Genomic DNA, 27,749 nt, shown 5'->3' with positions numbered 1-27,749 from the left:
CTGTGATCCTTTTTTTTTGAAGTGTTGTTGGACCACACATTTACCCACTTTCTACTCAAAAAATGCTTTGAAAATGCACTTAATTTTCAATGGTTGAACTAATCTTTGTTACATGGGTTCCAACACATTTGTTATCCATTGACTGTTGGACAAGTCTGCTGGTATACAAGAGGGTGGATTCAGCTGTAAGTGAGGAATTAATACATACTCATGAAAGCCAAGGAAAGCCTGACTTTGCCATGGACCCAGAGTAGCTTCAACATTCTTGATTCCACAGGCCTTCCATGAGGGGAGATGATGCTGACTTTGCATGCCAAAAATGAGCAATAAAGATTCAAAATCCCAGTCAGACAACAGGTTCCAAAACAGGACTGTGTTCACAGCAGAGCTCAATAAATAGTTTTTTTTTTTCCAAAATGTATTGATTTCAACTATAGTGAATTCTCCAATATGTATCAACATTGATTTAAACAAGTTAAAAATAATAGCTTTATTGAAGTTAATACAAATGTTGTAGAGCTCACCTTTTCAATCTGTACAATTTGGTTGTTCTTGGCATATTTACAAAGTCGTGGATTGATCACTCCTGTCTAACTCTTGATTGACTTCATTTGTCCCAAACCCTCCTCCACTCCACTACTGGTGAACACGAATCTACCCTCTATTTCTATGGATTTGCCTATTCTGAACGTTTCATATAAGTGAAATCATGTAATATGTGGCCTTTTGTGTCTTGTCACTGTGACTTGGCATAGCATTTTCAAGTTTCATCCGTGTAGTTGCATATATCGGAACTCCATTCCTCTTTCTGGCTGATTGCTATTCCACTTTATAGCTATATCACATTTTGTTTATCTTTTTATTAGTTGAGGGACATTTTATTTGGTTACATATTTAGGCTGTTTTAGTGCTGTTATGAACACTCATATACAAGTTTTTCTTTTGTGTTTGTAAGCATATGGTTTCATTTCTTTTGCAATATACCTAGGAGTAGAATATGGAAATTCTATGTTTAACATTTTGAACAATTGCCAAGTTGATTTTTAATGGCTGTAGCATTTTATATTGCCAAATTTCTCCACAGCTAGACAACACTTGTCATGGTCTTTTTTTATTGTAGCTGCCTTTGATAGTAAATTGTATTAATCAGAGACTGGTGGGTATTAAAACATATATATATCAGAGATCATAGGAAATTCTTTTTTGGAGTGTCTTAATATACAGTTTAAGATATGTTTGAGGCTTTCCTTTTTTACTCTTTTTCCTTCTGTTCTTTTCTTCCTTCCTCTTTTTTCCATCTCTTTCTTCTTATGTCTCTCTTCTTTCAAGTCTCATTTGCTTTTAGTTTCTTTTAAATTTAATAACAAAACTTGCTCATTTTAACGCTGAGTAGCACAGAGATGTACAAGAAATAAAATCCTCTTGCTCCACTTTCCCATTGCAATCCCTAATTTTGAAGTTCATACTATATGTGCCTACACTTTAAAGAAGTTATACATATATACATGTGACTAGTTAGGTATTAAGAGAGACTTCCTAAAGATGGACAGAATTTGATGTCTTAGCATATGGGGAGAGTAAGGGACAGGAAGGAAATATAGATGATCCAGTATTTCTGAGTTGAAGTGCTTGGGAATGTTAATGCCACGAATAAGCAAAGAAATACAGAATTTATAGAAGTCTAGGTTTAGGGGCAAAGAGGATGAAAAAGGGGCTATGATAGCATTATGTCTTATTTTTTCCCTTTCACATTTTCTGACATAATTTACCTCAAAGAAGTTGGCATCTTATTCAACCTTTGAAAGACATTTTCTTGTCTCACAAGGTAATCAAAAGGTGGTAGAAGGAGTGTATCCATTTATTGCCAAACAAATAACGTAAAACCAATTTGGCCGAGTTTAATGAAATGAAAAGATTATGAATCCAAAGAATTCAGAAGTTTCTTCTAAAGAGAATTAAATTCAGTACAGTTTAGATCATGAACAGCTTTTGAACATCTGCCATATGCAGCAACTTCTGAAAAGAAAGGTATTAATGGTGATGTAGGTAGTCCCTGAGCCTCTAGTTACTTATTTTCACTCCCAGCCCCTCTACCTGAGGCTAGTCTTTTCAGAGCAGACTTCACTTCCTGGTTCCTCAGTGTGTAGATGAGGGGGTTCAGAAATGGGGTGACAACAGTGTAAAACACAGCCACTGCCCCATCCAGGGGACTCTTGGAACCAGCCCGAAGGTAGATGAAAGTACAGGGGACATAGTAGACTGTGACCACGGTTAGATGGGAGCCGCAGGTGGAGAAGGCTCGGCGCCGCCCATCAGCAGTGTGTATCTGCAGGATGGCGTGGACTATGTTGGCATAGGAGAGCAGGATTAACATGAAGCAACTGGCAGCCACTACCCCGATGTCCACAAAAGTCACACGCTCGTTGACAGTTGTGTCTGCACAGGCCAGTCTCAATACTGCAGGGATGTCACAGATAAAGTAATCCACCTGGTTGGGCCCACAGTAGGGCAGGCGGAATGTCAGGGTGGCCTGGATGGACCCATGAATGGAGCCAGCCACCCAAGCTCCAGCCACAAGGATGGTGCATAACCTCCCATTCATGAGCATGGGGTAGTGCAGGGGCTGGCATATTGCCAGGTACCTGTCATAGGCCATCAAGGTGTAGAGGAAGCACTGAGTGCTGCCCAGGAAATGAAAGAAATACAGTTGAGCCACACAGCCCCCAAACGGGATTCTCTTGCTGGCGGGAGTAAAGTTTAGAATAATTCGAGGAACGATGACGGAGGAGAGCCACATGTCCAGGAATGAGAGCACGCCCAGGAGGATGTACATGGGGCGAGTGTGGAGCTTTGGGTCAGCCCACACAGTGAGCAAAATGAGGAGGTTGCCCAGCTGAGTCAGGATGTAAATGATGAAGAAGACCAAGAAGAGAAGAATCCTCAGCCTCGGGGGGTGAGATAAGCCCAGGAGAATGAAATCTGTGACCACAGAGTCCAGGGATGTGTTGCTGGTCTTTCCCATGTTCTTCTGTAGTCTGCTAAGATGAATGATGAAGTCAGGCAAGGGAAATACAACACAGAAATGCGATGGGAGAATGCTTCTTCCTGATGATTAATGCCAGAGAGTTATGAGATAAACTGAATACTATTAAATATTTTTTCTAAAAGGAGAGGCGGCATTGTCATTAGTCATTTTGGTTTACTTGATAATATAAATCACCCCCAGGCTGGTTAGTATTCTAGGTGAATGGAAACTCTTATCTACTGAGAAGAATAATTTGGCAGATCAAGGAAGAGGAGAACGTGTGAATGATAGGCAGTATCATTAACTCCAAGCAAAAAATATGTTCACCAAAGAGGAGCTAAGGCTGAGACAGAGGAGTGTGGAATGCATATCCCAGAATGAGCACATCTACTTGCTCCTCCACTTACCATTATTGGCATGGCCCCTCTTTGTCCTCAGCTGAAATCTCACCTCCTCACCATAGCTTGCAAAAATATTCATTTTCCGGTCCTTGTTTGTCACTCCATCATACCCACTGCAATTCCTTCCTGACGTTCGGATGCACGGACTTCCTCAGCGCTCTCTCAGTTCAGTGCTCCAGCCTGGAACATGTGCACCCACTGCCTCTCTGCCCCCTTCACCCACATAATGCCCACTTTTGTTTCAGGACTGTATTTGGAGGGCCTCATCTTCAAAAGGACTTTCTTGTTTCCCAAAGACCATGCTTACTCTTTCAGAACACGTATCACATTATATTGCTGTTGCCTATGTTGTCTAATGTCTCTTCCATTAGTCATCCTCTCTAGTACAGTAGAAGTGATAATTATTTTCTGAATAGCTGATTGAATGGAAGTGAAAGAAAGTCACTCAGTCGTGTCTGACTCTTTGCGACCCCGTGGACTGTAGCCCATCAGGCTCCTCTATCCATGGCAATCTCCAGGCAAGAATACTAGAGTAGGTTGCCATGCTCTTCTCCAGGAGATCTTACCGACCCAGGGATAGAACCCAGATCTCCTGCATTGCTGGCAGATTCTTTACCATTTAAGCTACCTGGGAAAGTGATTGAATAAATGTTGCCAAATCCTACTGATATGACGCAGTGCTTCTTTCTCTGACTCATGGGCCCACCCCTGGCTGGCAAGGGACCATCTCATTCTGATGCATTATGGGTTTAGTTTTGTTATGAAAAATGTCAAAGACCTTTCACATTTTTCATTGCTCCAGGATATAATTTAGATTTATTGGTTGATTTATGTGGTTCATTGGTTTGGGATTGCATTTTCTGGTAAAGTGTTTCAGAGGAATTCTTACTGTACAAGCTTTGATTAGCTCAGAACTTAATCTTCAGTTTGTACATATATAGAGAATTATAGCTAGATCTTGGACTAGATATACTGTTGACTTTTGAACAACATGAGGGGTAGAGGCACTGACCTCTGTGCAGTTAAAAATTGAGTATTGCTATCTCTGCCTCACAAACAAACTGATTAATAGCCTGTGATAAATCATAATGGAAAAAGATATTAAAAAAGAATGTATATATATGTATGTATAACTGAATCATTTTGCTGTACAGCAAAATTAAATATAACATTGTAAATCAACTGTACTTCAATTAAAAAAACAACCCCCCAAACCCCACAAAGAAATTGATAAGTGTGTTACCAAGAGGTGGGAAGCATAAACATTTTGGATAGAGTCAGGACTGGACCTTTCGATTCCACATGTGATCTCTAATGGAACACATTTTTCATGACTTTCCCTCTAAATTAATTTAAATCTCTGTAAATTGAAAATACAGGTACTATATTGAAAAAAATCCAGTTATAAGTGAATCTGCATAGCTCAAAACTGTGTTGTTCATGGGTCTATTATATGTTGCAGTTTACCATACAATAACGCTCTCTAAAGACCTGAAAAGAATTTGAAGTACCTAATCCACAGGATAAGAAAAAACAGAGCAATGACATATGTCTGTTTCATTCATTTTGTCAAATATTCTATTTGAAAGAGATTTTTTTCCCCCTACTAGGGTTTGAGTGCTATCATCTGTCATTTTGCAACAAAGTAACTTTGATACTTAAATGTCTATTTTCAAGAAGCAATTAATATAATAGAGATTAATTATAAATTATGTGGGAGTATTAGTAGATTTAACCATTTACTCTCCATCAGAAAAGCCATCAAGATATTTTATTGTGGTTATTTTATAAAGTAACATAATTCATAATTTAACTTTTAAAAGCTATTAATAGTAATAATGATACATAATAAACCTGGTTCTTCAGAAGTCATAGAAAATATTAAGCATACCCTCTGCTTGCAAAGAAAGAAGAAACACCAGGCTTTTACTGCCTGAGTTTCAGGAATACACTTCGATTTGACAACAAATCGGAAGACTATTCAGCTAGAATACAGTGAAGGGATAGAAAGAGTTGGATTAAGATTATGTTTAAAATGCAAATAATGAGCCAAGGCAATTTTTATTTTTGTCAATATATATGTGTAATACCAGTGTTCCTTCATTTAGGCAAGCAATACGTTCCTGAAATGCTTTATGAAAATCAATTGTATATCAAATCAGACAGAACTGTAGCACTGGGAGAAGTGTTTGGAGGATTTCCATAATGTGTATTTATGCATAATTAAAAACATTCTCCCTAATTTATCCGCTTTTCCAGTCTGATTTTTCCCATTTGTTGTGCATAAATCTGGTTCTGCCTCTCCTAGATGCCCTGTTGGATGAAAGCTTCCTTTACCTCTATGTTCCGGGAGAGGATGGCAGCTTTGACTTAGGGTATGGTGTGTTCAGGGGCTGCATAGGAGGGCAATTTGTGATTTAGAGAGATGGGCAGAGTAGATTTCCAGGAGGTGGATTTGGAAGAAACAGGTAATGTGTTTGATGAAGGATTAAATCTCTTGATGAGAGAAACAGTCTGTCCCCACCGCCCCACCCCTCCCCGGTCTCTCTTCTGCAGCTTCATGTGTCTTTTTGTTTTAGGTCTGCTCCTGTTCTTTAGCTATGGAAACTTAGTATATTTAAAGTAAAGGAATAAACAGACTTAAAGAATTAAAAAAAATTAAAAACAATTTTAGTGTAGCCAGTCAGGTAACAAACTAAAAATTTCCCAAGTTTTAGACGTTTTGATGTTGCTAAAATCATGTGGTGAAATGGTCAGAAATGAAATATAAAGCATATAAAAATAGCAAAATGTTAAAATTCAGTATTAAAAAACACCTGAAAATAAGGGCCCAGTGATATTAAAGAATAAAAAATACACACTTGAAAATCAATTATCCTAGAAACTCTAGGGAAAGGCTGTGGGGAGTGTTAGTGAAAAAGAGATACTGAAAAGATAAGGACCAGGTTGGGGGGGAACAAGGGCACCTTCTAGAGAGCTCTGTGGACCCACAGGATCTTGGGCTGGGCTGCTTTCTGAGCCTCCCATCCCTCCACTGCTGCTGCTGCTGCTAAGTCACTTCAGTCGTGTCCGACTCTGTGTGACCCCATAGACGGCAGCCCACCAGGCTCCCCCGTCCCTGGGATTCTCCAGGCAAGAACACTGGAGTGGGTTGCCATTTCCTTCTCCAATGCATGAAAGTGAAAAGTGAAAGTGAAGTCACTCAGTCGTGTCCGACTCCTGGTGACCCCATGGACTGCAGCTCACCAGGCTCCTCTGTCCATGGGATTTTCCAGACAAGAATGCTGGAGTGGGGTGCCATTTCCTTCTCCACTGCTAAGGCACTTCAGTTGTGTCTGACTCTGTGTGACCCCATGGACTGCAGCCACCCAGGTTCCTCCGTCCATGGGATTTTCCAGGCAAGAGTACTGGAGTGGGTTGCCATTGCCTTCTTCCTTCTCTGCTACCCATCCCCAAATCAGGCCAGTTTGTTGTGAGCATATCTCTTTCAGTAACCTTCCCATTTAGAAGACTTAGAAGGAGAGCAACCTTCCATTAAACTGTTTGAGACTTTGAATTTCTACAGCTAAATTTTGGAAGCTGGGCTATTGGGAACAATTATAAAATCCTGAAGAGGAGGAATGAAGACTGGTCTAGTGTTGTGTTAGACACACTGGGATCAGAGGACTTCTGTATTTACCCCTAGGACAAGGCCCACCCCAAAACTGTTTCTGGAGAGTATATTCTCTTTCCTTCGTTATCCATTCAGTAACTAAACATCCTGGTAGAGCTAGGGCAGAGTAGGGAAAATGGATCAGAGCAGGAAACGGCAACCCTCTCCAGTATTCCTGCAGGGAGAATCCCATGGACAGAGGAGCCTGGCGGGCTACAGTCCATAGGGTCCTAAAGAGTTGGACAAGACTGAGCGACCGAGCACACGAGGGGAAATGGATAGAGTATGGGGTGGCCTAGACATATTTTATCTCTTTTCAGAAGAAGAGGCTCTTGTCCTGTGTGTGCTTACGTGCTAAGTAGCTTCAATCATGTCCTACTCTTTGTAACTCTGTGGACTGTAGCCCATCAGGCTCCTCTGTCCATGGGATTCTCCAGGCAAGAATACTGGAGTGGTTTGCCCTGCCCCCCTCTCCAGGATCTTCCCGGCCCAGGGATCAAACCTGTGTCTACTGCACTGAAAGGGGGTTTCTTTACTATTAGCACCACCTGGGAAGGTTAAAAAGAATGAGCTTGCTTATAGAATGCTACTTTGTATCCTCTTCACTGGAGAAAGGAAAGACTAAGAATCTTGCCTATTTATGTTTGCGAAATTACCAAAGAATTTTCTTCACAAAATCTATTACTTTATCACTGCCCAGCTTTGTTCTTTGTGACTGCCAGAGAGGGAGATAGAAAGATGCAGATGAGAGATGAGAGAAAGAGAGAAAAATGAAAATAAAATAGCATTTTCTTTTGAACCGCTTCTCAACCCCAAAAAGAAATTCCCTAAGTTTGGAAAGAATGAACTTAATACTAGTAGTTTGAGAAAGGGTTGAGGAAGAAGATGGGGAAAAGAGACTGATTAACATTTTTGGAAAAACAATAGAATGTCTGAAGCTTCCATAGTTAGTGTGTGGCCTTATTCTGAAAGGAGCTGGTTTCAGGATTGCTTTCCCATCCTTGTAAACTCACATGTACAGAGCTGCAAAATCATGCAGAAGGCTGGCCTTGAGTTGAATGGTCCAGCACATGGAGAGATGTCCTTCAGAGAATCAGGCTAGCCTGTTGTAAAGGGCTCCCATATACGTGTTGGGAACCTTTAGGATTCTTTCAGGAGTTTTGCCTGGCAAATAAATATTTATAATCTTTGAGAGCATCTGCCTTTCAGGGCTCTTTGATGAGTGTGACTTCTATATCTCTTGAGTCATATTTTACATTGCTTTTCATCAGCTGTTGCCTCTCTCACTCTGAACAAAAGGGGGAAAAAAACTGTCAAGAGATTTGAAGAAATATTCTAACCTCAGAGGAATTTACTACTCTAACGTGTTTCCCTAATGAGATTGTCCCTCCCCAAATCCTCATTATTTTGTTTTGAGGGAAGAGAGCAGGAAATGTTTCTCTTAGACCTCCAGAAATAGGACTGTGGGGGATTAACTTGCCAGTATAGTGTTGGATGATTTCCAGTTTCTTAGAGGTGTTATGATCTCTCAGCTGATCACTTTCTTTCCCCATATACCCATCAGGGATCCTCCATCATTTCTTCTGGTTTCTCTTCACATGTGACCTGATCATTGAGGGTCTCTTGACTCTCTCACTCTCCCCCTCCACTTAGCATCATATGACAAATTATAATTTACTCTTTTACTTGTTTATTGTCTCCACTCATTAGAACATAGACTCCATGAGAGGGGGGAGTTTTGCTCATCAAGGAATCCCCAACACACACACATTGCCTGACATATAGTAAGTTCTCAATAAATACTTTTGAATGAATGAATGAGTAGGAGAAACTGTTACACATATTAAATGCTTTGGGCAGAAAAAAGCATTGCTTTCAAATGTGAACCTCAAATTTAAAGTTACCAGGGCTTGATTTGGCCTCAAACTGACTCTCACATGCATGTGCAGGGCTAGGCAGCATATGCCAGTGTAAGTGGCTTTGGATGTTCATTTATTTATTTTACAAAAGAGTCCCTTAGGCTGCAAGGAGGTCAAACCAGTCAATCTTGAAGGAAATCAACCCTGAATATTCATTGGAAGGACTGATGTTGACGCTGAAGCTCTAATACTTTGGCCACCTGATACGAACTGACCCACTGGAAAAGACCCTGATGCTGGGAAAGACTGAGGGCAGGATAAGAGGATGACAGCGGATGAGATGGCTGGATGGCATCACTGACTCGATGGACACGAGTCTGAGAAGCTCTGGGTGTTGGTAATGGACAGGAAAGCCTGGCGTACTGCAGTCCATGGGGTTGCAGAGTCGGACACAACTGAGCAACTGAACTGAACTGAACTGAATTTTAATCTGCGTAATGGGCTTCCCTGGTGGCTCAGAGGTTAAAGCGTCTGCCTCCAACGCAGGAGACTTGGGTTCAATCCCTGGGTCGGGAAGATCCCCTGGAGAAGGAAATGGCAACCCACTCCAGTATTCTTGCCTGGAGAATCCCATAGACGGAGGAGCCTGGTAGGCTACAGTCCATGGGGCCACAGAGTCGGACACGACTGAGTGACTTCACCTTAATGTTAGGAAACTGGCTAGAAATGAAGAAATGAAGCTTGGAGTGTGATATAAGATTCAGGAGCCTCCACTGTAAAACAACAAGGCTGGACAAAGACAGGATGATTTCTAAGATTCATTTAAATTTTAAGTTATCAAAGGTGCAGTGCTACATCTGGCCACAAGATGACAGTGTTGCCTTTTTTATTAAAACCAAGTGCTGCTTCTGCTGCTGCTGCTACTGCTGCATGGAGTAAATGGAAATAAATCCAGAGGGCTTATGAGAGGTATACATTTCTTTAGCAAAGATACTGTATTATTTTTATATTAACTTGGGGTACATTAGCTTGGGAAAACTATGTATTGAAGAGATAATTTCCTTTTGTGACAATTGGGAAGTAGTTTGAAATATAGCTTTCCCTCTCCTTGTCTCCCTCCTCCTTGCCTCTTTTCTTCCTTCCTTCCCTCCATCCTTTCCTCCATCCTTTCCTCCCTTGGTCCCTTCCTTCCTTTCCCTTCTAGCCTTCTTCTCTTTCTCCTTTTCTCTCGATTTCTTTCAAGTTCTCACTTTATTACATAAAAATTACCAGTCAAACAGAAGGGTATGAGAACAGGTTAATATTCTCACCATTTCCTTTTAATCCCAACTTTCTGAAGTAACTAAAGTGAATAGTTTCCTTTGTTTTTCCATCTCTTCTTCTTTATTCATACATATGTACAGATAAATATCTTATATTTCTTTAGATCTTTAAAAAATATCTCTTTGCCTCTTTGTTGGGAGATAAATTTAGATGGTAGAAAAACATGTCCATCTCTTCTGTATTGTCACAAACACCACCACCATCAGCACCACACACACACGCACACACACACACACGCACACACTGTGTGCATAACCTGCCTCTAATCTCACTCCTGTTTCTATTTTCTCTTGCCTTCAGAAAGACGAATTCTCAGTATTGTCAAATTGACCACTTCTGCCTTTGCTTTTCTTCCTATTTGCCATCTCTGTTCTTTATACACAATTTTATTGTTTGATATTCACAAAATCACATGGATTAATACCTGTGGATTCATCAGTAGAAAAAGTTCACGTGAAGACACTCCTGAAAGTGCTCCCACGGAAGCTCAGTCCTTCAAGAAAGCTCCACCCGCTGCGTTGTCTTCTGGGTTTTGCATCCAGATTGAGATTTCCTCCCTCAACCACAGGGAGGGAACCCACCTTCTTTTGGCTCCAGGGGCACAGGTGCGGAGGATGCAGTGCCTGGTTTGTGGTGTCCTGCAGCAGATGTGGAATTTTTTCCTTCTTTGTGTTTCCCTGACAGTGAGAGGTAAGTCTCAAATTATTAGCAAACATTACCAGGAACTTTCAGAATAATTTTCTTCCAGATAAATGATGGCAACTCCTAACTTTTGTAATGAAAGAGTCTTTCCCCAAACATATTAGTGGTGCTAATTGTCCTCATCCCCATCCTCATCCTTGTCCCATGTCTTTCTACCAGCATTTATTTCTACCTAAGGAACTCCTCCATCAAAGGCAGTGTTTTTTTGTGACCATGTGAGAACTATCCTCTTTAATAATGATGTGGTTTCCTGGAGTGCTACCTTGATAATGGTCATGCATCTTCTCATAGGCTCTGCAGGAAAAGGCGTTGAGCAGCCCACTGAGTTGACGGCTATGGAAGGAGCCTCTGCCCAGGTCAACTGCACCTACCAGACATCTGGGTTCAATGGACTGTTCTGGTACCAGCAACATGATGGTGGAGCACCTGTGTTTCTCTCTTACAATGTTTTGGATGGTTTGGAGACGAGAGGTCATTTTTCTTCATTCCTTAGACGCTCTGATGCACACAGTTACCTCCTTCTGAAGGAACTCCACATGAAAGACTTTGCCTCTTACCTCTGTGCTGTGATAGACACGGTGACTGTGAGGTCTTTTCAGCTGCTCCAAAATTCAGAGGCAAACACACCAGGGAGAAGTTATATTTTCTGAGTGTATGCTTGCTATAAGTTGAGAGCAGGGAACTTTGCAACCAGACTACCTAGATTTGAATTTGCTGCTTTCCATCTGGGTAGTCTTGAGCCAGTCAATTTACTTTTCTTTAATTCAGTTTATCCAGTTTTATCCATAAAGAAAGCTGAGTGCAAAGAATTGATGCTTTTGAATTGTGATGTTGGAGAAGACGCTTGAGAGTCTCTTGGACTGCAAAGAAATCAAAACAGTCTATCCTAAAGGAAATCAGTCCTGAATATTCATTGGAAGGACTGGTGCTGAAGCTGAAGCTCAAATACTTTGGCCACCTGGTATGAAGAACTGACTCATTGAAAAAGACTCCGATGCTGGGAAAGGTTGAAGGCAGGAGGAGAAGGGGACGACAGAGGATAAGATCATTGAATAGTATCACCGACTTGATGGACATGAGTTTGAGCAGGCTCCAGCTGTTGGTGATGGACAGGGAAGCCTGGTGTGCTGCAATCCCTGGGGTCTCAAAGAGTTGGACATGACTCAATGACTGAACTGAACTGACTGATCCATTTATAGAACAAAAATAATAGTACCTGCCAAATGAGTGGTTGTGAGTTATACACACACATAGAACAGAACAGTGCTGGCAATAGTGAGCTCTGTATAAGTGTTAGTTATTTAACTTCTAGTCTTAAACTTTCACTAAGTCTCACGAGGCCAGAGTTCTGGGACTGGATCTCAGTATTTATCTATCCTTGGTTTGTAGAAGTTGAAATCCTGACAACTATTTGCATATTGTGGACTGATGGATGAAAGATGGAGTTTGTAAATGGGGAAGGTTCTCTCTTCTGAAGAGATCACTGGGTGATACTCATTCTCTCTGGAGAGACCCCAAACTTTAGAAGTCCAAATGCAAATGCTTCAAAATGAGATGTTAAGTATTCTGATGAGCTTTGTACAGCTATCTTTATGTGTATGTCCCTGAGAAGTTAATGTGATCTTAATGTATTTTGGGAGGTTATAAGACAGCCTGGAAATGAGGTTCAGGGCTTTGAACTTGAAGAACATGGACTTGAGTATCTATAGGAGATGAGAAAGAAGAGCTAGCATAAGCTAAATGGTATATAATTCAGGGTGAGGAAGGAGCCAGTTAGGGGGTGACTATGGTATGGCATTGTCAGTGGGTATGAAGAACAGTAAAAATCTGTAGTCAGTTTAAAGATTTTCCTTTCCTACTTTTAAATTTTCAAAGCTTTGTTAAATGTTACAGCTTACTGTCAGCTAGGTTTAGAAAATAAATGATTATTTTTGTGTCTTTGTCCCTACACGAGATAAAATTGATCAGAGCTTAGAAGTTCAAATTGTAGGTTATTCAGATATCAAAAGTTCAGTTCAGTTCAGTCGCTCAGTTGTGTCCGACTCTTTGCAACCCCATGAACTGCAGCACGCCAGTCCTCCCTGTCCATCACCAACTCCCGGAGTTCACTCAGATTCACATCCATCGAGTCAGTGATGCCATCCAACCATCTCCTCCTCGGTCGTCCCCTTCTCCTCCTGCCCGCAATCCCTCCCAGCATCATGGTCTTTTCCATTGAGTTAGCTCTTCACACGAGGTGGCCAAAGTACTGGAGTTTCAGCCTCAGCATCAGCCCTTCCAATAAACACCCAGGACTGATCTCCTTTAGGATGGACTGGTTGGATCTCCTTGCAGTCCAAGGGTCTCTCAAGAGTCTTCTCCAGAGGGAGGGAAAGATGGCGGAGGAATAGGACGGGAAGATCACGTTCTCCCTCACAAATTCCTCAAAAGAACATTTCAACGCCGAGCAAACTCCACAAAACAACTTCTGTAGGCTGGCAGAGGACATCAGGCAACCAGAAAAGCAGACCATTGTCTTCAAAAACAGGTAGGAAAAAATATAAAAGACGAAAAAGGAGACAAAGGAGGTGGGGAGGGAGCTCCGTCCCGGAAAGGGAAGCCCGTCCCGGGAAGGGAATTTTAAGAAGAGAGGTTTCCAAACACCAGGAAACACTCTCCCTGCCGAGTCTGTGGCGAGCCTTGGAAACACAGAGGGCAACATAACAGGAAGGAAAAATAGATAAATAATTAAAACCAAGAGATTACAAGCCCAACAGTAACTCCCCCAGCGGAAAAGCAGCACAGACGCCTGCATCCGCCATTGGGAAGTGGGGGCAGGGCAGGGACGCGCGGGAGGCGCGGGCTGCAGAGCTTTGCAAGAATCGGGCAGGAACGCCCCACCCGCAACCAGAACCATCTAACTTGGGCTAGCAAACCAGACTGTGGGATAGCTACCACGCGAAAAGCTCGAACATAAGACACTGCCAGGACCGAGCACAGAACAAAGGACGGAACGGAAAAAGCCGGCTGCAGACCATCCCCCGCCGGGGACAGGCAGCCAGAGCCGTAAGGACTGGAAAGGGGCAATTGCAGACCCGGAGAGACTTTACTTACCTAACTGCAAGCAGGCTCCTTTGCTAAGACTTCTGGGGGTGCTGGACAGTCACAGTCTGCCTCACGGGGTGCGCCAGCGGTCCACCCAGAGAGCTGAGCGGCAGCGGCGGAAAAGGTGACAAGCCGCGGTGATTGCGCTCGCCAAACTCCTGAGCTACTCGGACCTGGGAAGGGCACAAAGCGCAGTCCCAGCCGCATTTGTGCCTCTGAGGGCTGCCTGAGGGCCGAACCTGAGCGGCTTGGACCGGGGAAGTGCACGCAGCCTAGGGCCGGCCCCAGACGGTTCCCGGCTGAGCATCGTAGAGCCGGAGTGGTTTGTGCGCCGCGAGAAAGGACAGGTCAAGCGGGGCAGAGATACTGTGTACACACGACAGTGCTATTTGTTTGCAGCATCCCCCCTCCCCACAGCGTGACTGAACTAGTGAGCCTAAAAACCAGCAAACAGAAGAAGTTAAACAGAGGGAACCACCTTGGAAGTGAGCCCACACGGCTCATGACATCAGAGAAGAGCCAGATATATTTTTAATTTTTTAATATTTTTAAAATCATTCTTTTTTTTTTTTTTTTGCCTTTTGCTTTTTTTTTCTTTTTTTTTCCGAGCTTTTTTAAATTGTTAAGTCTTCTATTTCTCCTCTAATTTTTATTTCTATAACCTAGTATTACTATTTTTTTAAAAAAAGACTTTTTTTTTTTTTTTAAGGCAAACACCATATATACTCTTTGGATGGTTGTTGGTGTTTTTTTTGTTTGTTTGTTTGTTTTTTAATAATTCTTTTTTTTTCCTTTCTTCCTTTTTCCTTCTGCTTTTCTTTAATATTGTATCTTTGAAAATCCAACCTCTACTCCAGATTTTTAATCTTTGTTGTCAATTTTGTACATTTAAAAACCCAAACTTCACTACCCAAGTTTACCTGAGCGCGAGATTACTGGCTTGACCACTCTCTCCTCCTCTGGACTCTCCTTTTTCTCCACCAGGTGGCCTCTGTCTCTTTTCTCCCCCATCTCTTCTCTATCCAACTCTGTGAATCTCTGTGTGTTCCAGACGGTAGAGAACACCTAAGGAACTGGTTACTGGCAGGATTTGTCTCTCTCCTACTCATTCCTCTCTCTTATCCTCCTGGTCACCTCTGTCTACTTCCTCCTCTCCTCTTCCCCGTATAACTCTGTAAATACCTCTGAGCGGTCCAGACTATAGAGCGCACATAAGGAAGTGACTACTGGCTAGCTTGCTCTCTCCTCTCTTGATCTCACCGCATCTCATTCCAGTTACCTCTAACTACCCCTCCATCTTCTCTTCTCCTTGTAACTCAGTGAACCTCTCTGAGTGTCCCTCAAGGTGGAGAAACTTTTCATCTGTAACCTAGATGTTTTATCATCGGTGCTGTATAGATGGAGAAGTCTAGAGGCTACTGTGAAAATAAAACTGAAAACCAGAAGCAGGAAGCTTAAACCCAAAGCCTGAAAACATTAGAGAACTCTTGAATTCAGGGAACATTAAGCAATAGGAGCTCATCAAATGCCTTCATACCTACACTGAAACCAAGCTCCACCCAAGGGCCAACAAGTTCCAAAACAAGACATACCACGCAAATTCTCCAGCAACACAGGAACACTCCCCTGAGCCTCAATATACAGGCAGCTCAAAATTATCCCAAAACCTTTGATGTCTCATAACCCATTACGGGTCACTCCACTGCACTCCAGAGAGAAGAAACCCAGCTCCACCCACCAAAACTCCAACACAAGCCTCCCTGACCAGGAAACCTTGACAAACCACTGATAGAACCCCACCCAAAGTGAGGAAGCTCCATAATAAAGAGAACTCCACAAATTATCAGAATATAAAAAGGCCACCCCAAACACAGCAATATAACCAAGATGAAGAGACAGAGGAATACTCAGCAGGTAAAGGAACAGGAGAGTTGCCCACCAAACCAAACAAAAGAGGAAGAAGTAGGGAATCTACCGGAGAAGGAATTCCGAATATTGATAGTGAAAATGATCCAAAATCTTGAAATCAAAATGGAAACACAGATAAATAGCCTAGAGACAAGGATTGAGAAGATGCAAGAAAGGTTTAACAAGGACCTAGAAGAAATAAAAAGAGTCAAAATATAATGAATAACACAATAAATGAGATCAGAAACACTCTGGAGGCAACAAATAGTAGAATAACGGAGGCAGAAGATAGGATTAGTGAAATAGAAGATAGAATGGTAGAAATAAATGAATCAGAGAGGAAACAAGAAAAATGAATTAAAAGAAACGAGGACAATCTCAGAGACCTCCAGGACAATATGAAACGCTCCAACATTCGAATTATAGGAGTCCCAGAAGAAGAAGACAGAAAGAAAGATCATGAGAAAATCCTTGAGGAGATAATAGTTGAAAACTTCCCTAAACTGGGGAAGGAAATAATCACCCAAGTCCAAGAAACACAGAGAGTCCCAAATAGGGTAAACCCAAGGCGAAACACCCCAAGACACATATTAATCAAATTAACAAAGATCAAACACAAAGAACAAATATTAAAAGCAGCAAGGGAAAAACAACAAATAACACACAAGGGGATTCCCATAAGGATAACAGCTGATCTGTCAATAGAAACTCTTCAGGCCAGGAGGGAATGGCAAGACATACTTAAAGTGATGAAAGACAATAACCTACAGCCCAGATTACTGTACCCAGCAAGGATCTCATTCAAATACGAAGGAGAAATCAAAAGCTTTACAGACAAGCAAAAGCTGAGAGAATTCAGCACCACCAAACCAGCTCTCCAACAAATTCTAAAAGATATCCTCTAGACAGGAAACACGAAAGGGTGTATAAACCCGAACCCAAAACAATAAAGTAAATGGCAACGGGATCATACTTATCAATAATTACCTTAAACGTAAATGGGTTGAACGCCCCAACCAAAAAGACAAAGACTGGCCGAATGGATACAAAAACAAGACCCCTCTATATGCTGCTTACAAGAGACCCACCTCAAAACAAGGGACACATACAGACTGAAAGTGAAGGGCTGGAAAAGATATACCACGCGAATAGAGACCAAAAGAAAGCAGGAGTGGCAATACTCATATCCGATAAAATAGACTTTAAAACAAAGGCTGTGAAAAGAGACAAAGAAGGCCACTACATAGTGATCAAAGGAACAATCCAAGAAGAAGATATAACAATTATAAATATATATGCACCCAATATAGGAGCACCGCAATATGTAAGACAAATGCTAACAAGTATGAAAGGGAAATCAACAATAACACAATAATAGTGGGAGACTTTAATACCCCACTCACACCTATGGACAGATCAACCAAACAGAAAATTAACAAAGAAACGCAAACTTTAAATGATACATTAGATCAGTTAGACCTAATTGATATCTATAGGACATTTCACCCCAAAACAACGAATTTCACCTTTTTTTCAAGTGCTCATGGAACCTTCTCCAGGATAGACCACATCCTGGGCCATAAATCTAAACTTGATAAATTCAAAAAATCGAAATCATTCCAAGCATCTTTTCTGACCATAATGCATTAAGATTAGATCTCAATTACAGGAGAAAAACTATTAAAAATTCTAACATATGGAGGTTGAACAACACACTTCTGAATAACCAACAAATCACAGAAGAAATCAAAAAGAAATCAAAATATGCATAGAAACTAATGAAAATGAAAACACAACAACCCAAAACCTGTGGGACACTATAAAAGCAGTGCTAAGAGGAAAGTTCATAGCAATACAGGCATACCTCAAGAAACAAGAAAAAGTCAAATAAATAACCTAACTCTACAACTAAAGCAACTAGAAAAGGAAGAGTTGGAGAACCCCAGAGTTAGTAGAAGGAAAGAAATCTTAAAAATTAGGGCAGAAATAAATGCAAAAGAAACAAAAGAGACCATAGCAAAAATCAACAAAGCCAAAAGCTGGTTCTTTGAAAGGATAAATAAAATTGACAAACCATTAGCCAGACTCATCAAGAAGCAAAGAGAGAAAAATCAAATCAATAAAATTAGAAATGAAAATGGAGAGATCACAACAGACAACACAGAAATACAAAGGATCATAAGAGACTACTATCAGCAGTTGTATGCCAATAAAATGGACAACGTGGAAGAAATGGACAAATTCTTAGAAAAGTACAATTTTCCAAAACTGAACCAGGAAGAAATAGAAAATCTTAACAGACCCATCACAAGCACGGAAATTGATACTGTAATCAGAAATCTTCCAGCAAACAAAAGCCCAGGTCCAGATGGCTTCACAGCTGAATTCTACCAAAAATTTCGAGAAGAGCTAACACCTATCCTCCTCAAACTCTTCCAGAAAATTGCAGAGGAAGGTAAACTTCCAAACTCATTCTATGAGGCCACCTTCACCCTAATACCAAAACCTGACAAAGATGTCACAAAAAAGAAAACTACAGGCCAATATCTCTGATGAACATAGATGCAAAAATCCTCAACAAAATTCTAGCAATCAGAATCCAACAACACATTAAAAGATCATACACCATGACCAAGTGGGCTTTATCCCAGGGATGCAAGGATTCTTCAATATCCGCAAATCAATCAATGTAATTCACCACATTAACAAATTGAAAAATAAAAACCATATGATTATCTCAATAGATGCAGAGAAGGCCTTTGACAAAATTCAACATCCATTTGTGATAAAAACTCTCCAGAAAGCAGGAATAGAAGGAACATACCTCAACATAATAAAAGCTATCTATGACAAACCCACAGCGAACATTATCCTCAATGGTGAAAAATTGAAAGCATTTCCCTAAAGTCAGGAACAAGACAAGGGTGCCCACTTTCACCGCTACTATTCAACATAGTTCTGGAAGTTTTGGCCACAGCAATCAGAGCAGAAAAAGAAATAAAAGGAATCCAAATTGGAAAAGAAGAAGTAAAACTCTCACTGTTTGCAGATGACATGATCCTCTACATGGAAAACCCTAAAGACTCCACCAGAAAATTACTAGAGCTCATCAATGAATATAGTAAAGTTGCAGGATATAAAATCAACACACAGAAATCCCTTGCATACCTATACACGAATAATGAGAAAGTAGAAAAAGAAATTAAGGAAACAATTCCATTCACCATTGCAACGAAAAGAATAAAATACTTAGGAATATATCTACCTAAAGAAACTAAAGACCTATATATAGAAAACTATAAAACACTGATGAAAGAAATCAAAGAGGACACTAATAGATGGAGAAACATACCATGTTCATGGATTGGAAGAATCAATATAGTGAAAATGAGTATACTACCCAAAGCAATTTACAAATTCAATGCAATCCCTATCAAGCTACCAGCCACATTTTTCACAGAACTAGAACAAATAATTTCAAGCTTTGTATGGAAATACAAAAACCTCGAATAGCCAAAGCAATCTTGAGAAAGAAGAATGGAACTGGAGGAATCAACTTGCCTGACTTCAGGCTCTACTACAAAGCCACAGTCATCAAGACAGTATGGTACTGGCACAAAGACAGACATATAGATCAATGGAACAAAATAGAAGGCCCAGAGATAAATCCACACACATATGGACACCTTATCTTTGACAAAGGAGGCAAGAATATACAATGGAGTAAAGACAATCTCTTTAACAAGTGGTGCTGGGAAAACTGGTCAACCACTTGTAAAAGAATGAAACTAGATCACTTTCTAACACCGCACACAAAAATAAACTCAAAATGGATTAAAGATCTAAATGTAAGATCAGAAACTATAAAACTCCTAGAGGAGAACATAGGCAAAACACTCTCAGACATAAATCACAGCAGGATCCTCTATGATCCACCTCCCAGAATGCTGGAAATAAAAGCAAAAATAAACAAATGGGATCTAATTAAAATTAAAAGCTTCTGCACAACAAAGGAAAATATAAGCAAGGTGAAAAGACAGCCATCTGAATGGGAGAAAATAATAGCAAATGAAGCAACTGACAAACAACTAATCTCAAAAATATACAAGCAACTTCTGCAGCTCAACTCCAGAAAAATAAACGACCCAATAAAAAAATGGGCCAAAGAACTAAATAGACATTTCTCCAAAGAAGACATACGGATGGCTAACAAACACATGAAAAGATGCTCAACATCACTCATTATTAGAGAAATGCAAATCAAAACCACAATGAGGTACCACTTCACACCAGTCAGAATGGCTGCGATCCAAAAATCTGCAAGCAATAAATGCTGGAGAGGGTGTGGAGAAAAGGGAACCCTCCTACACTGTTGGTGGGAATGCAAACTAGTACAGCCACTATGGAGAACAGTGTGGAGATTCCTTAAAAATTGCAAATAGAACTACCTTATGACCCAGCAATCCCACTTCTGGGCATACACACCAAGGAAACCAGAATTGAAAGAGACACATGTACCCCAATGTTCATCACAGCACTGTTTATAATAGCCAGGACATGGAAACAACCTAGATGTCCATCAGCAGATGAATGGATAAGAAAGCTGTGGTACATATACACAATGGAGTATTACTCAGCCATTAAAAAGAATTCATTTGAATCAGTTCTGATGAGATGGATGAAACTGGAGCCGATTATACAGAGTGAAGTAAGCCAGAAAGAAAAACACCAATACAGTATACTAACACATATATATGGAATTTAGGAAGATGGCAGTGACGACCCTGTATGCAAGACAGGGAAAGAGACACAGATGTGTATAACGGACTTTTGGACTCAGAGGGAGAGGGAGAGGGTGGGATGATTTGGGAGAATGACATTCTAACATGTATACTATCATGTGAATTGAATCGCCAGTCTATGTCTGACGCAGGATGCAGCATGCTTGGGGCTGGTGCATGGGGATGACCCAGATAGATGTTATGGGGAGGGAGGTGGGAGGGGGGTTCATGTTTGGGAATGCATGTAAGAATTAAAGATTTTAAAATTAAAAAAAAAAAAAAGAGTCTTCTCCAACACAACAGTTCAAAAGCATCAGTTCTTCAGTGCTCAGCTTTCTTCACAGTCCAACTCTCACATCCATACATTATCACTGGAAAAACCATAGCCTTGACTAGACGGACCTTTGTTGGCAAAGTAATATCTCTACTTTTCAATATGCTGTCTAGGTTGGTCATAACTTTCCTTCCAAGGAGTAAGCATCTTTTAATTTCATGGCTGCAATCACCATCTGCAGTGATTTTGGAGCCCCCCAAAATAAAGTCTGATACTGTTTCCACTGTTTCCCATCTATTTCCCATGAAATGATGGGACCAGATGCCATGATCTTCGTTTTCTGAATCTTGAGCTTTAAGCCAACTTTTTCACTCGCTTCCTTCACTTTCATCAAGAGGCTTTCTGCCATAAGGGTGGTGTCATCTGCATCTCTGAGGTTATTGATATTTCTCCCTGCAGTCTTGATTCTATCTTGTGCTTCTTCCAGCCCAGCGTTTCTTACGATGTACTCTGCATAGAAGTTAAGTAAGCAGGGTGACAATATACAGCCTTGACATACTCCTTTTCCTATTTGGAACCAGTCTGTTGCTCCATGTCCAGTTCAAACTGTTGCTTCCTGACCTGCATATTGGTTTCTCAAGAGGCAGATCAGGTGGTCTGGTATTCCCATCTCTTTCAGAATTTTCCACAGTTTGTTGTGATCCACACAGTCAAAGGCTTTGGCATAGTCAATAAAGCAGAAATAGATGTTTTTCTGGAACTCTCTTGCTTTTCCCATGATCCAGCGGATGTTGGCAATTTGATCTCTGGTTCCTCTGCCTTTTCTAAAACCAGCTTGAACATCTGGAAGTTCGTGGTTCATGTACTGCTGAAGTCTGTAGGGCCATCCCAATTTAAAATAAGATATAGTTAGTCATGGCTTCCCTGCTGGCTCAGATGGTAAAGAATCTGCTGCAATGCAGGAGACCCAGATTTGATCCCTGAGTTGGGAAGAACCCCTGGAGAAAACAATGGCAACCCACCCCAGTATTCTTGTGTGAAGAATTCTATGGACAGAGGAGCCTGGCTGGCTACAGTCCATAGGGTTGCAAAGAGTTGGACATGACTAAGTGTTAGACTTTATTTTTTTGGGGGGCTCCAAAATCACTGCAGATGGTGACTGCGGCCATGAAATTAAAAGATGCTTACTCCTTGGAAGAAAAGTTATGATCAACCTAGACAGCATGTTCAAAAGCAGAGACATTACTTTGCTGACTAAAGTCCATCTAGTCAAGGCTATGGTTTTTCCAGTAGTCATGTATGGATGTGAGAGTTGGACTGTGAAGAAAGCTGAGTGCCAAAGAATTGATGCTTTTGAACTGTTGTGTTGGAGAAAACTCTTGACAGTCCCTCGGACTGTAAGGAGATCCAACCAGTCCATTCTGAAGGAGATCAGCCCTGGGATTTCTTTTGGAAGGAATGATGCTAAAGCTGAAACTCCAGTACTTTGGCCACCTCATGCAAAGAGTTGACTCATTGGAAAAGACTTTGATGCTGAGAGGGATTGAGGGCATTAGGAGAAGGGGATGACAGAGGATGAGATGGTTGGATGGCATCACTGACTCGATGGAGATGAATCTGAGTGAACTCCGGTAGTTGGTGATGGACAGGGAGGTCTGACGTGCTGCGATTCACGGGGTCGCAAAGAGTTGGACATGACTGAGTGACTGAACTGAACTGAACTGAAGCAACTAACAATCACTCACTCACTCATAGTTAGTCATGGGCTTCCCAAGTGGCTCAATGGTAAAGAATATGCCTGCAGTGGAGGAGATAAGTGTTTGATCTCTGGGTTGGGAAGATCCCCTGGAGAAGGAAATGGCAATCCACTCCAGTATTCTTGCCTGGGAAATCCCAAGGACAGAGCAGACTAGTGGGCTATAGTCCACGTGGTCGCAAAAGAGTTAGATATGGCTTAGAGACTAAACAACAGTAGTCAGCCATATGTTACACTGTTTGGAATAAAAGATTAAACAAAATTCCCTTTGGGTGAGGTAAGGGTATGTTTTTATTCTAATTTATAAAATGGAACTTTTGAGATGGACATGTTAGAAAGTAATATAAGTTATGAATCAAGGCCATTAAAAAGTTCATATTCCTTTTACATGATAATTCCATTTCTGAGTTCTCACTTAAAGATAGGCAGGCTAGAAATGAGGTTTAGAGGTTTTGGACTTCGGGAATGTGGAGGCTTTATATAGCAGCACTATCCATTAGGGCAAAATATGGGCAACAGTCAAGTAATTTAGGATCAATGGGCTATTTTAAAGCTACATTGGTTTCTATTACTATATAACACATTACCACAACACTCATATATTTGCTGATAGTTCTGTAGGTCAGAAGTCCAGGCAGTTTAAACTGATTCTGTGCTTGAAAGTGAAAGTGAAAATCGCTCAGCCATGTATGACTCTTTGTGACCCCATGGATTATACAGTCCAAGGAATTCTCCAGGCCAGAATACTGCAATGGGCAGCCTTACCCTTCTCCAGGGGATCTTCCCTACCCGGAGATCGAACCCAAGTCTCCTGCATTGCAGGCGAATTCTTTACCAGCTGAGCCACAAGGGAAGCCCAAGAATACTGGAGTAGGTAGCCTATCCCTTCTCCAGTGAAACTTCCGGACCCAGGGATCGAACCGGGGCCTCCTGCATTGCAGGTGGATTTTTTACCAACTGAGATAGGCACAGAATACCATAAGACCGAAGTCAAGGTGTTGACAGCCTGAGTTCTTATCTGGAGCTCAGGGTCTTCTTCAAAGTTTATTTCTGTTGTCAGAATTCTGTTCGTTGCTCTTGTAGGACTGAGATCTCCTTTTCCTTGTTGTCTGTTGCTGGGGAAATCTTCAGCTCCTTAAGCTCATCTGCATTTCTTCTCACATGATCCATTCCATTTCAAACCAGCAACAGCATTTCAAGTCCTTCTTATCCTGAGCTTCTTACTCTATATTTTGCCTTTCTTATCTGCCACCAGAGAAAGTTAATATGCTTTAAAGGTCTCATGTAATTAGTTTAGGCTTGCCTAGATATCTCCCCCTTGTAAGGAGAGCTGTGGTCTTTAACACAACACAGTCATCACAAGTGAATATCTTACTTTCAAGGCTCTGGAGATTAGAGCATGGAATCTTGGTGACATTGTTTGAAACTCTACCTACCTCAGAGCCAATAAAAGACAGTTCTAGAAACTGCATTGAAAACTTTTAGCTATTTATGATACAATGATGAATCAAGTAGAGCAAAGCATATAGTTCAATACATAGAATAATTATAGCTGTGTAAAAGTCCATGGACATAGAACAAAGATGGGAAAGATTACCCTCTCTCCAGTTTGTCCCTTACCTAAAGTCTTAGTGTATATATGTTTTCTTTTCTCTCTCTCTCTTTGTGAGCTATATCTATTTTTTAAAATATAAATTTATTTATTTTAATTGGAGGTTAATTACTTTACAATATTGTATTGGTTTTGCCACACATCAACACGAATCTGCCATGGATATACACGTGTTCCCCATCCTGAACACCCTTCCCTCCTCCCTCCCCGTCCATCCCTCTGGGTCATCTCAGTACACCAGCCCCAAGCACCTAGTATCATGCATCGAACCTGGACTGGCTATTCATTTTGAGAGTTATGTAGGACAAATACTGACCTTGCTGCCGCAGTTGGTCCTAAGACCATAATTGTTATCGATCGTCTTTTTCTATCACTCATTCTAGATTCCCCTACACTCTCACTCAGCATTCCTGCTTGTCTGGGTTTCTTGCTCAGTGAGAGACTCAGACCTTTCTCTCTGAGGGGTCTAAGGCCTTGGTTACCTTAACTTTGTTACTGTTATTGCCTGCTCACTATTATCGCCAGATGTGGAAACACCGAGGTCTGTTCCAGTGAACCTCTAGGTTCATTCATACTTCCATGTCCCCATTACAAAGGGGGGAACTCTATCTTCTGTGCTCATATAGCATTTCTCTGTGATAATAGTCAATTATTTCTGCCGGTATAGTTTTGCCAAGTTTGGGAGGTTTTCAGTGATTATTTCTTTGAATACTTTCTTCAAGTCCAGCAATGAGCTGAGCCCCCACTCTTTTGTGATCTTTCCCCCGCTTCTTCCCTCTCCTCCTTCTTCCCCTTCTTCTGGGATTCCAGTGATATGTGTGTTAAATGATTTGGTATTGTCCCATAGGTCTTTGAGACTCTGTTCATTTTTTTTCTCCAGTCTCTTCCCTTGCTGTTGTTCAGACTCTGGGAAAGTTGTATTGATTGGGTCTCAAGTTCGGATATTCTATCCCTTGTCATCTCCATGTTCCTACTGAACCCATCTAAAGAACTTCGAGCTTCAGTTACTGAATCCCTCAGTTCTTTAATTTGTGCTTAGTTCTTTTTATAACTTTATGTTTTTGCTAAGATTTTTCTGTTTTTTTTTTTTCCCATTTGTTTCAAGAGAATTTATAGTTGTCTGTGGAAACATTTTTATGATAGCTGTTTTAAAATCTTTGCCCAAAATTTTAACATCTCATTCATTTTGGTGTTCACATTGATTGACTGTCTTTTCTCATTCATGTTACAGACTGGACTAATTGTCCAATCAGCCCTGAAATAAAAAGTAAGCCAAGAGAATCTGTCTTCCTCCTCACTTTAATTTCCTCCTTTTTATCCTCTGATTCACTCTCAGGTAGCAAACTCCTACGGTGATGCCAAGTGCTAGGAGCAATTTTCATGTTGTGTTTTGGTCACAGTGTGTATCACACTGGTTTATGAATGTGGCAGATACTGCCTGTAAATGAGTTTCTTATTTAATGTAAAGGATTTTTGTTTCCAGTATCATACTCTATGCAATATTACTCAACTTTAAAAAGAAATAGGAAACTTTAGATTTCAATCACAGATCAGTACTGGAAAGGAATTTTAAGTATGGGGGTTATACATAGAAGATATGGATACACCTCCTCACAGCTTGTGAGATCTGTGTTGAGAGCTGTTTTTGTGTTTATTGTTTAAAACATAATTTGTGTTTATTGTTTAAAACATAAGTTTATTTATGGCTGTGCTCAGCCGCCATTACTGCGGGGGCTTTTCTCTAGTTGCGGTGAGCAGGGACTACTCTAACTGCGGCGCACAGGCGTCTCATCGCCATAGCTTCTCTTGCTGTGGAGCGCAGGCTCTTGGGCGCTCCCGCTTCAGCAGCTGCGGGACATGGGCTCAGCAGTTGCGGTTCCCAGGCTCTAGAGCATAGGCTCAATAGTTGTGGTGCACGGGCTTAGCTGCTCCACCTCTGTGGGATTGCGCGGGATCAAGGATTGAACCTGTGTCTCCTGCGTTGGCAGGCGAATTCTTTACCGTTGAGCCACCAGGGATGCCCCTTGTGTTTGCTTAAAACTTGAACACAACATATTGTTTTTAAAATGAAATTTATTGAGGTGTGATTTACAAAGAATACAAGGCAGCCATTCTATTTTAATGATTTGACATTTTTATACATTGTGAAATGATCACCACAAGGAATCTAGTTGACACCTGTCACCATACATAGTTATAGATTTTTCCTTATGATAAATCCTTTCAAGATTTACTCTTAGCAATTTTCAAAAATGCAATACAGTATTATTAGCTATAGTCGTCATGCTGTACATTACATCCCATGACTTATTTATATATAACTGGAAGTTGTATTGTTGACCCCCTTCATTCATTTTGCCTACCCTCCACTTTTGGCAGCCACCAACGTGTTCTTTGCATCTATGAGCTTGGTTGTGTGTGTATGTGTGTGTTTAAATTCTACATATAGGTGAGATCATACAGTATTTGTCTTTCTCTGTCTGATTTATTTCACTGAGAATAATGCCCTCAAGTTCCATCCATGTTGTTGCAAATGGTTAGATTTCATTCTTCTTTATGGCTAAATAATATTTCACTGTAAATACGTTTATACACCATGTCTTTATCCATCCATCCATTGGTGGACACAGGTCTTTAACGTATCTTGGCTTCTGTACATATTGAAAACACAGTCATTTTAACTGTATAGTTCCATATGTTCTGGCAAGTAAATATATCTGGATTTCTACCTCTATAATAAAAATATATGACATTTTCATCATCCCCAAAGGTCCCTTAGTTCTTTCTCTCAGTTAATCCTCCTTCTTCTTAGCCCTACCCACATCTTCAGCTCCTGGAAATCACTGATCTATTTTCTAATAGTTCCTGCTCTAAAATTTTATATAAAAGGAATTATGTAACACATGCCTTTCTGTGTGTGACTTTCTTCACTCAGCACAGTCCACTGTGTCTTGGTGTTAGTAGTTTTATTAAGTAGTATAATATTGTATGCATGCGCCCCAGATTGTTTAGCCACTCCTCTGGTAATTATCTTTGACTTGCTTTCAGTTTTTTGCCATTATGGATAAGCTGCAGTGAATGTTTGTGTTCAAGTCTTGTATGAACATATACTCTCATTTCTCTCGGGTAAAGGTTCTGGAGTAAAACTGTTTGGACATATGGTAAGTATATGTTTAGTTTTATAAGAAATTGCCACTATCTTCCACAGTGATTGTAACATTTAAAATTCTCACTAGCGATGTGTATGTAAATCACTATTGTTAAATGGCGTATTCACATGTCTAGTACCACAAATTGGTTGATAGAATGAAGTCATTACATCCTAGCTGATTTTCTGTTTAATCTTTCTACCAACTACTAAGAGAAGGATGA

General features: G+C 40.8%; 1 protein-coding gene and 1 gene segment (V, D, J or C); one reads left to right on the top strand and one right to left on the bottom strand.

The window, feature by feature from the left end:
- Positions 1 to 465: 465 nt before the first annotated feature.
- LOC101113937 (olfactory receptor 10G2) lies at positions 466 to 7,816 on the bottom strand. The gene is made up of 2 exons (XM_060418565.1): positions 3,433 to 7,816; positions 466 to 3,038 (listed from the first exon to the last, which is right to left on the bottom strand). The coding sequence occupies exon 2, from the start codon at positions 3,020 to 3,022 to the stop codon at positions 2,066 to 2,068; it is 957 nt and encodes a 318-aa protein (XP_060274548.1). The 5' UTR covers positions 3,023 to 3,038; positions 3,433 to 7,816; the 3' UTR covers positions 466 to 2,065.
- Positions 7,817 to 10,805: 2,989 nt separating this feature from the next.
- LOC121820076 (T cell receptor alpha variable 1-2-like) lies at positions 10,806 to 12,425 on the top strand. The segment is given in 2 exon segments: positions 10,806 to 10,950; positions 11,254 to 12,425. Coding segments are annotated over 2 exon segments (435 nt in total).
- The last annotated feature ends 15,324 nt before the right edge of the window (positions 12,426 to 27,749 follow it).

Source organism: Ovis aries, chromosome 7 (assembly GCF_016772045.2).
Source record: "Ovis aries strain OAR_USU_Benz2616 breed Rambouillet chromosome 7, ARS-UI_Ramb_v3.0, whole genome shotgun sequence".
NCBI classification, from domain to species: Eukaryota; Metazoa; Chordata; class Mammalia; order Artiodactyla; family Bovidae; genus Ovis; species Ovis aries.
Note: the sequence above shows the minus strand (reverse complement) of the source record. Positions and strands in the feature narration are given on the sequence as shown.

Excerpts from the sequence above, each read along its gene's own strand:
- LOC101113937 (XM_060418565.1), bottom strand. The coding sequence starts at position 3,022 with ATGGGAAAGACCAGCAACACATCCCTGGACTCTGTGGTCACAGATTTC.